This window comes from Xenopus laevis, chromosome 1L, assembly GCF_017654675.1.
Source record: "Xenopus laevis strain J_2021 chromosome 1L, Xenopus_laevis_v10.1, whole genome shotgun sequence".
Taxonomy (NCBI): Eukaryota; Metazoa; Chordata; class Amphibia; order Anura; family Pipidae; genus Xenopus; species Xenopus laevis.
The window spans coordinates 173701830-173712950 of NC_054371.1; the positions used below are offsets into that span (position 1 = coordinate 173701830).

An 11121-nucleotide genomic window follows, 5' to 3' on the forward strand; every position below is an offset into this window, starting at 1 on the left:
GACACTGTCTATGCAGGTGCTACTCATGCTAATGTTCACACATACATCGTTGGACTGGAGCTTGGTGGTTATATGGAGCTAGGATCAATATAGATATTTACATTTGGCAGTGTGGAAGGTTTCAGTTAAGAGAAGACAAATGAATATCTATAAATATTAGAAAATAAACATTTGATCCCATAGGAGCAAAACACGCGTTAGCCCTGGCTTGCCTTTAGATACTTGATCATTATAACATAAATCTCACGTCACCAGTGATTGCTGTAACCTGTAGAAGTTTGAAAGACTTATTTATTTCTATACGGTTGCTCATACGACTGTTGCTTCTACGCAACAAGATGAAATTCTTTGTGTTCTGATTTAATCTGTCTCCATCCCACAAGCAAGCAGACCCTGCTGACATCTATGGGACATCTATCCCTTTTTCATTTCCCAGCTGTGCATAAACATTGCTAGTTATACCTCTGCTGATACCAGAATAGGACAGTTGCTTTCCAATAACAAGATCCCCAGAGCTGCGAACCAAATGTGGTTCCCCAGGCCCCATACATGAAAGGATTTTTGGCCCCTTGTGACTTATAAAATAGATCTCTGGAAGGATAAATACATTTCTTAGCCCCCTGATAGCTGCCCTCGTGATGGCACCCAGGAGATATGTTCCAGGGAAAATATACCAGCACCTTATACTGTATATGCAGTATTATATATTTAAATGATTATACCTTCATTCCCAAATGTGAACAAATTTATAATTTCCCTCTTCCATGCAAGTCTGTTCATAGTTGTAACCACCCATACTCTGTCTAATTTAGGGAATATTAACAGCATTGGATTTACAGATTGTAAATCAGATGCTAGTTTAGTGCAATGGGGAAACTCCTGATCCTTCAGGCCATCCAAAGCTCCAGCAGAACTTCAGCAGGTGTCAATGAACTTGAGTGCCATTATATAATACCAATCATTTACAGACCGACAGTCGTTCCATAGTGTGTAATGGAATAAGCCCTAAGAATGCCACTTGATTCTATTTTGCTCCACTACTGAAATTTTTCACAGCAGATTGTCTCTTCATTCCCTTAGCTTGAGATGAGATGTAAATTGACCAGGATGAAATGCATTCATTTTGCTCCCTGTTTCAAGTATTTACTGTAAATTATGCACAATGAATACTTCCTGAGAATAAAATAAACCCTAGAGTAATTTTATTAAGTGGATAAGCTATAAAAAGACACCCACTGCATTATCTGTATTGTGATGGGTGAAAGCTCCATATTAAATCAGCAAGCAGTGATATTTTCTACCAAGGATGTCCTTTATTTTATATCATTCATAGGATGATGGCTGTGCTCAGTGAGATATGGAGATGGTATATCAGCATTCTACCTCTCTAGCTGCGTTGAACTAAAACCCCCAGCATCTGCAGCAAGCTCATAGGATAGGAGGTATAGGTTCCCAGCAGCTGGATGCATAAAAGTTTGACATCTCTTATTTAAATGAACAAAAACTTTAGGCACTCTTTGACATGCCAAATAAAACCTGTAAACAATTACCACAAAAAAAAAATAATCATCTGGAAGGGGGTTTAATTAATAATTTAACATGGGTAGCCGAGCACAGATAAATGAAATAACCCTTTAAAGGCAGGCTTAAGCAACAGGCTTAATGGCCCCAGACATGAGTCTGCCAAGAGACAATGACAGTAAATCCACATACACAGCTGTCTCTCCATATTTATATAACAATAGCCACGACGGATAACTGGCCTCGTTTTTGTAGCAGAAGTACAAGGGAAAATAATGCTAGACGCAGGATCTCTGAAAGTTAGAACTGACATTGCCTATTAATAGACACTTGATAAAGGCTGCACAGAAGGGAGCAGTCATTTATTGTAGAATTCATCATGTCTTGCAAAAGAGTATTAAAATAAAAAAACCTTTTGATGAACGCTAGGGGAAGAGAAGAGACAAAGGGACAAAAAAAATGGAAGGGCAAAAATAGCATAGAACGGAAAGAATAAAGAAAAAAGAAAAAAAGGGGAAGCAGCACGACGGGATTAGGGGAAAAGTGTCAGTAGAGGTGCAGGAGCAATGGAAGAATAGTGGAACTTAGGTAAATACAGAAGATCTGACACCCACATAGCTGCTGTTGTAACACATATATAGCTGGTAAGTGAGTCAAATGCTTGTTACTACCAACAACAGAGGTTTTACCTTGTACTCTCTGCTGTACCGTAATGTTGTGTTGCACACAGTCTGCAAGTGCTGTATACAAAATAACTAATGGGGATTTGATATTATCTGTGGCCTTTTAACCATGTACACATAGTATCCTGGATCAAAAGGACTACTGAGACTTACCCAGTCCTATTAGATCCATAAACATGGCTCCTAATGTGGAATTTATATAGTGATATTTGAATCATAGCTGTTGACCTCATAAGTGAATTTTGTAACAGATAATTACAGGTATGGGATCTGCTATCCAGAAGCTCCAAGTTACAGGAAGGCCATCTTCCATAGATTTTATTGTAATTAAATTATTCAGCTCCATGTCTGGAGCACAATCAGTGGAACAGGGTTACATCTAATGCCATATGGGAGAGTTTAGTTATCCACTAAGAGCTGCCTATGTATTTAGGTCAGTGGCCGATGGGGTGATTTGTCGTGCACAATTATTTATGCAAGATTGCAGGCAACAAATCTCCCGAAAATGCGTCTCCATTGAAAATAAGTGAAATTTCTGGTGGTGAAATCAACATATCGCAAAGTCACCCAAAGTTTCTTCTTGAGGCAACTACGGGGAACTTCACTATAAGACCAATTGACCACTGTTAATTTCAGTTATTTCCAATGGCGACTTATTTTCAGAAGATTTGCCGCTCGCAGTGGTGCATAAATAAACGCAGGTGACAAATCTCACCATCGGCCACTGCCATAAAAGAGAATCTTTGGCCATTACCTCCCTTGGTGATTAAGAAAGACATGTTCAATATGATTGGCTTTTGTAACAATGAAAAGTGAGCAACAAATCTCTTTCAGTCTGGTCAACTTTTTTTACATTTTGACCATCAATTTTGTGAGTGTTATTAAGAAGCATATATTGCCAGCTGTGATCTTATCTCATATCTAAAGCAATGCATTTACAGGGGGGATATGTTGTAAAGCCGTGTGAAGGCTTTGAATTTAATGTACAGTCACTAATCAACAATGTAACAACGTCAGATGTTATCTTAGAATGATACATGTCTATTGAAAGTGTAGAGACTCTGCAAGGCTGGGTGGGAATGATAACGTATCCAGAGAAGAGTGAAAAGTTCACATTCTGCATCGCCATTCTAACATCACTCACCTCCCATACCCTGCAATAATGAATCATCGCTTCTTTATACTGCCCCTGTCATTTCCAAATCCAAATGCCTGTCATTGTGTCACTCAAATATGGCAAATCAGTTGGCAGAGCAATGAGGTTTGATCCAAAACGCAACAATAGCTTTTGCCAAGGTGCCCAGCTGACGGGAGGGTCATGATAGGGTGCAGTATCGAACTGTATTTTTGTTAGAATTATACCAAAACATTGTATTTTAGGCTGCAGTACCGAACTGTATCTTTGATAGGATCATACCAAAACATGGCATTTTAGGGTGCAGTAATGAAAGTGTCTGTCTCTTTAAAAACGACATGGAAATAAGTAACCGTTAACCATTTAGTTGCAGGCAAACATTTCTGTGCCAATGTATGTCTAAAATGAAGCAGCTCCCCGCATGATGTTTTTCTTAAAAAGGCATTCAGTGTAACCTGTTAAATAAACTGGGCTGCAGAAATGGCAGAAATAGAGGGCGAGCCTATCTCCAAAAGCTTGCAATCTATTTCCAGCTCTATCTTCACAGGCACAACATGATTAATCCACTTACAACAGAATCTGTAATGTGCAACCTTAACAGCTTTATGGCTGGATTGGAATAGTAGCAGTTGGTATTTAAAGGCTCATTTGCTGAGAAATGCCGAGCCGTAGGTATGGTTGTGCCATTGCTGCCCGCGTTTCACAGAAATTTTCCCAGGACACTTGGTTTTTACGGTTATTTTAAGAGCAACTACTTGTCCTAAGTGTTGATCAGAGGTGATATCACTGGAATAACCTCACAGCAAGCGGAATGAATTATTTGGAGCCATCAGCCCTGAGATACATTATGGAAGCAACAGGGACTTTTTGAAAAAAAAAAAGAATGTCAATTCTCATCATATGAAATGGATTTCTACACAATTAAAGAGATTTAAAAGATATGTCCAAATGAACAGAAAAGGTTTCTCTGAACTGCTAACAGATCTGTCCCTATGGGGCCAGGGCAAGATACACTGTGTGAGTCCACATTATTTCTGCCACCTTCCAGCTGTAATTAGACTACAACTCCCAGCATCCTTCATGGGATCATTTTTCAGATCTTTCTTGAGAAATGCTGCTCAGGGGCGCACAGATGTTAGGGGCCAGAGTGCCCCCTTCCACCCCCCTTCTTTAAGACCACTGTAGCTACTAGATTGTGATGTTTTAATGACATAAAGTAGAACTGTTACATAATCTCTATACCATGAAACATTAATTTTACTTTTCTTTGGCCACATGAGAATAACTTTGGAAAGTACCATGGTATAAATCTCCAGAAATGCCTTGGTTTAGCCCAAGTGAGCATACAGTTGCATTATATAATGCCAGTTCCAGTGCCAAACACCACAGACTCTGCAGCTTTCTCTCCAGTGAGTTTGCAAACACAACGACGACAAGCGGTTAACCCAGATAGGAATATGAGGAGCTGCATTCACAATATTATGGTACCTGGGGGATTACAAAGTGGCCGTGGAAGGGTGAGTTGTCCTCTGATTTGCCATAATAAACTGAAAATGAATGGGGGGTCTATTTAAAGGGCCACGTTCTGTTCATATGGTTTCAGTTTTGCTGTTATCATGACATGTTGTACATATTAGTATTCCATGGCATACAAGTTACTCAGTGTAGTTGGCTAGGATGGTACCAGAAATACTGCCTCCTCATTCTACATGCCTGATAATGAAGCACATGAAATACCGTGTCACTCAGATCCACAGTTTTGAAACTTTTTACAAATATTGAAATGGACAGCATTCCCTGTACAAATATAACTGCTATTTACACCTGAGTGACCCTTAAAGCAGTTACCATGGTTTCTAATAAAGACCCCTGTAAAACAGATTCCCCAGCTCCGGGATCACAAAAGCTGCTAAATGATCCGTGATCTCAATAAAAGCTTTGTCCCAAGAAAAGGAGAAGCACCATTTCCATCTTAACTAGAAAACCCCCTTTATGCCCATTCTTTGCACAGCCCCAAGACTCTCAGCATTTGCCTATGGGACCAGACAGTTATTATGTTAGTATGAGGCAATGACTGATCTGCCACAGGAATAATTAACCTCATTATTTTCATGATTAGTTCGTGTTCAGAGAAGCATAAAGCGGAGAACCCACATTGCAATGCCATATAGTCTGCACCAGATTCCTTCAGCCTGAAGCCCTTCTGCTGTTGTTGAACTACAAGTGTCAGCGTTCATCGGACACTGGTGCTGGGTGCTATGTAGTACAACAAAAGCTGCAGAGAACTGGTTAAATATAATCTGCTTCCTAATGAAAATAAAACCTTTTTCGGGGCTGAAATTATATTGCTGAAATCCTCAATACATACATACATATATATATATATATATATATATATATATATATATATATATATATATATATATATATATATATATATATATATATATATATAATTCTTTTTTCCTACCAGATATATTCCACTTACAATGCAAGCACAACATAAAGATGTAAAATGCTCTAAAGATACTATAGAAAAATAAAGCCAAGGGCATACCCTGGGTAAATTGATGTGCCATGGATTTGTTTGGCACTCAGTTGCACCCCTGGCTCCCGGCACAGCATTGAACTGGACTATCATGGTGTGTGCATATGTGGCACAGTGAAAGAACAGAATGCAGAATGGGCATGGTGGGTAGAAGCCAAGCACAGAAACTTTCACTGACCTTCCCAGAGCAGCAGGAGAGCCAAGAGCAGGTGCCATGAGGGCACTATCCCGGTGGGTTTCCCCATAAGGGGCATCAGAGAGTTCGAGGAAGCCATATCCCACTCCACAGATGAAAGAGTCACTTGGTAATCCAGTTGGCACAGCGCATGGTGCACAAGGGCAGTGGAAAAGCTACTTTTTCAAGGCTTGGTACCATCCACAGACATTGAGGCGCACAATCACTATTTAAAGCATCTTAGTTTGGGGATCCTGCATCCCTCTGTCGCACCACTGCCGCTCATGACGCGTGCGACTGCGACTCACTCCTGCGCTGTCCTGCAAGCAGCAGCATCTCCCCCAGCCATGAGAGCCAGGAAGACAGATCTGACCGAGCAGCTCAACTCGCTTCCAACTCCTTGAATGCGAGAAGGGGCGGTGCCTGGCGAAGGGAGGAGTGGGCACAGAGTGGCAAGGGAATGGGCAGAGTGTGTCTAGTGGAGCTCCGCTGTAGGTGTGTGTGATGTGCTGCTGCCGCTGCTTTTAACGAGTCGCGGTAGAAGCGCTTGGAAAACGCTGCTTTTATTTGGGCTGCAGAAAGAAGGCGAGTCCTGTTCTAGAACTGTTCTGCGGCAACATAGGGATCTACTCTGTGCGCTTATATTGATCTACAAGTACCATCTCTACCCAGAGGCATGCCAGCCTGATATACAGCAGCCTATCCAACATCACCTTTACTAGTAATAAGGCAACCAGGTTGATAATAGAATTCCTTTTTATGACCTGCTTCAGTTTCACAGTGTTATGAATACATTCTTGCCTTATTATACACACCCTGCCACCTGCCAGTAAAGAGAGACATATATGAGATGAAATTAAGTTTCTAAACAGTGGGCCCCAGGGTAGTTGCCTTTGCTGACCCAGCTTGTAAAAGCAGCCACCTTTTATAGATAGTTCAGCAGTAGATATTATTGATCAAATAGGAACTATATATGTATCCCAATGATAATGAGTTGAGTATTGTGTCTGTACCTGTACCGCTTGCTGCCCCCTGGCACTCTCGTTTATTCCCTTAGGCCAAAAGCAATGATAATATTTATCCCACTGTGCAACTATACAGTATGTCTGTGGAAGGGAAATTAGACTGTAAGCTCCACTGGGGCAGGGCTGATGTGAATGATTGAACAGAAATTTTAAAGCACTCAACAGACTGTGGGGTAGCTCTACACCATTCATTCATGTTGGAGTGCTCTACCTCTGTATTCCTTCTTTGGGAACAGGTGCTAGTCAGCGTATTACCCAACCTGCCACGGGTTGGTAAGTCACATACAATCCAATGGGCTGCTGTACACTGATAAATGAACCAATTCTTTAGTTGTGCAATTTATTGGCTCATACAAAGTAGACAGGCAACGTTTTGGACCTCACAGGGCCCTTTATCAAGCCTTGGTAAAGGGCCCTGTGAGGTCAGAAATGTTGCCTGTCTACTTTGTATGAGCCAATAAATTGCACAACTAAAGAATTGATTAATTTATCAGTGTGCAGCAGCCCATTGGATTGTATGTGGGGGTGCTCTATAGACACAATACTATTATTCCCTATTTACCAGTGTTTACATACCAATTATTATTCCATTATATAGTAAATATTTAGGCCCTAGTGATTTGTACAGCTGAACATTCTTTTTCTGCATATTTGATACGAATCAACCATATTGATTGCAATTACAGAGGCATTCCCAATAGGCAAGAAAGGCAAGAGCACGGTGTATAAATGAAGAGGTGCTGATGCATTGAGAAGGCCAGTGCCATGGATGATCTCCTGATCTAATTATCATGGTTATGGAGGTCAGATTTTCAGAATCCCATTGCAGCTCTTGCAAGAATCAGAAAAAGGGTCTCATTTACAAAGCAAGTGCAAAGTGCAGGGCCAGAACTAGGGGCAGGCAGAGTAGGCGGCCGTCTAGGGTGCAATCATGTGAGGGGGCACGCTTTTAAGGGGAATTTTTTATTTTTTTTAAACCCTGGTTTGCTTGGCCTTTAATAGTTTTTCAGTGTTATAGACCTCCTGTTCCAACCCCCTCCTGCCCATGATTCATACTGCAGACAGAAGCATTCCCTCTTGGCAGCTGCTGGTACAAGTTCATATTTGGGGGCAATATTGTGTTTTTTTGGCTGCTGCTGGCACAGGTATAGATTCGGAGCAATATGAGAGTTTGGCTACACCTGGCTCAGGTACATGGGGCAATATGGTGGCACAGGTACACAGATGTTTGGGGCATTATTAGGAATTTTTGGCTCCTGCTGGCAGAGGTTAAGATTAAATATGATGGGTTTTTTGGGGGATTGGGGATTGACTGCCATTGGCACAGGTACAAATGGGGGCAATATGATAGATATTGGCACAGGTAAATGGGGCAACATAATGGCTGCTGGTACAGGGGGCAATATGAATGGTAAGGTGGGAAATGTTAATGCAGGACCGGGTGCGGGACACTGATTGAAGCCCTTGCCTAGGGTGCTAAAATACCTTGGCCGGCCCTGGCAAAGTGTACAACTAGCATTCAATTGGCCATGTTTCCCTAAATTCCAGCTCCCTAACAGGTGTTTACAACAAAGTATATGTTGCAGCTTACAAGCCAATGAGAAGAGGCACATTAGCCTACAATAATACATTGTGTGCAAGTTGCAATTTGCCGGCATCAGTGAGCCAGTGTGATCATTTGCTGCAAGTCATTTGCAATTGTAGGTGCAACACATAAAGGGAGCCCTGGAAGTAATAGCTCAAATATTAATTCCAGCAATGAGTGTGGGCACCCTGTACTAGCACTAAGGTAAATGGAAACTATTGGTATTTTGTCACAACGCACAATACAAGAGTAGCAGGTATAGAATTAAGAATCCTTCTGAATAGTTTTCTAGTGTATACAATTTTGTCTGCACTTAGTTTCCAAAGTATATAAAGAACTTTTAAGTTTAGAGAACATTTGAGTTGAGCCCATTGCAAAGAAACTGTCCGTCATCATATCCTTTTACAATCCTCTTATTTCTATAATGAAATATTTTATAAATAGATCAAATATAAAAACATTGTTTTTTCGGACTTTAGACAAATTTTTCTCTTATAAGTTATAGCATGCATTAGTATCACTGCATTCCCTTTATTATTAGCTGTTATTTATACAAGCCAACACATATGCACAGCTTTTACAGAGATTATACATCATTCCCTGCCCCAGTGGAGCTTACAGTCTAAGGTCCTTATCAGATGCTGTAATCTTTCTTTCTCTCTCTTACTTGTGATACATGTGCCACAGAACCTCTCTGAACCATACTCACTCCCAGTATAATAAATGTGCAGATAGAAAATCATTCCTATGTCTGCATGGGCCATTATTTCCTAGGGTCTCTCAAGTCGTCATTCTGTCATAGATGTAATGAGTAACCTTGTAATCACTTTCCAATGCTTGCCAACTCAGATGTATGAGCAACATGCAATGCATCATTTAGCATTTAGTGTATTAATTTAGAAACATATTGTACTTGTTGTTCCCATGCATGTGGTAATGCCTTCTTGGATCTCTCGTTTTCTTGCAGAGACATGCAGAACACAGACAGGTGTTATCAATGAATGGCATTTTCACCTTTTACAGAAGCCACTGGAGTCAGGTACAGGTTGGGATAATAGTCTATGGGAGGAGACTGTACCTGTGTGAGAGTAGTTATCAGCCCAGACTGACAATCTGTACATTCTAGAAAATTCCAGAAGGTTTGTAATAAACCATAGACCAGGACTATTTATGCCAGTTCGGGCCTTAGAGTACTTGAAATGATAGGGCCTATTCTGAATCTCAGTTCAGACCTGGCATATATAGTAGAGTGATGTAGTGCCAGTAGCATTGCAGACAAGGTACAGATTGATGACATAGTGTCTATATAGCAGCAGTGGGGATAATAGTCTCTTAGAAGGGACTGTGACTGTGGGATAGCAGGTATAGTAGGGGGAGAGGGATGGTGCCTATAGTAGCAGTGAGGATAAAAAGTTAAAATAAAAGTTATAACTTACTATGTTACTATGTTACTATGATAATAGCCTCTGGCAGGTACTATGGGTGTGGGATAGCAGGTATAGTAGGGGGAGAGGGATGGTGCCTATAGTAGCAGTGAGGATAAAAAGTTAAAAAAAAAGTTATAACTTACTATGTTACTATGTTACTATGATAATAGCCTCTGGCAGGTACTATGGGTGTGGGATAGCAGGTATAGTAGGGTGAGAGGGATGGTGCCTATAGTAGCAGTGAGGATAAAAAGTTAAAAAAAAAAGTTATAACTTACTATGTTACTATGTTACTATGATAATAGCCTCTGGCAGGTACTATGGGTGTGGGATAGCAGGTATAGTAGGGGGAGAGGGATGGTGCCTATAGTAGCAGTGAGGATAAAAAGTAAAAAAAAAAGTTATAACTTACTATGTTACTATGTTACTATGATAATAGCCTCTGGCAGGTACTATGGGTGTGGGATAGCAGGTATAGTAGAGAGAGATGGTGCCTATAGTAGCAGTGGGATAATAGTCTCTGGGAAGGGACTGTGGCTGTGGGATAGTAGGGAGAGATGGTGCCTATAGTAGCAGCAGGGATAACAGCCTGGTTATACTATACAGGTATAGTACAGTAGGTTGGTGCCTTCAGTGTGCCTAGTAGGAAGCATGAGAATAGCTTACATTATCTGGGAGTTCTTTATGGTAAGGAATTTCCCTTTCAGGGTCCAGATAGAAAACCGAGTAAGCCTTGGCATAGTGTTTTTATTCTCCTGTTCAACCTTAAGCTGGCCATAGATGCATAGATCCGATCATCCGAATCAACGTACGATCGGACTTTCCCATCTCCCGACCTGCCACTAACCATTCAGATCAAATAAAGTAGTTAAAGAACAGATCAGCCGATGTTCTGCCCCTGACAGCAATCGTACCAAAGTTATGTCCGACCAAAGCTAGTGACAGTCTCCCTCTGAAAATCATACGACCGTCAATACATGCAGAGATATTATCGGAAGGGGCGCTACAACAATGAGGCGAGT

General features: G+C 40.9%; 1 protein-coding gene across 1 annotated transcript in view; it reads right to left on the bottom strand.

Annotated features, from left to right (window-relative positions):
• The window catches only part of LOC108716396 (transmembrane protein 132B), a 313047-nt gene extending 306513 nt beyond the window's left edge, over nt 1-6534 (bottom strand). The window contains exon 1 of the mRNA XM_018262490.2: nt 6066-6534. Coding sequence (XP_018117979.1) covers nt 6066-6162 — 97 coding nt within the window. The 5' untranslated portion in view covers nt 6163-6534. The remainder of the gene's footprint in view (nt 1-6065) is intronic.
• Between the last annotated feature and the right edge of the window lie 4587 nt (nt 6535-11121).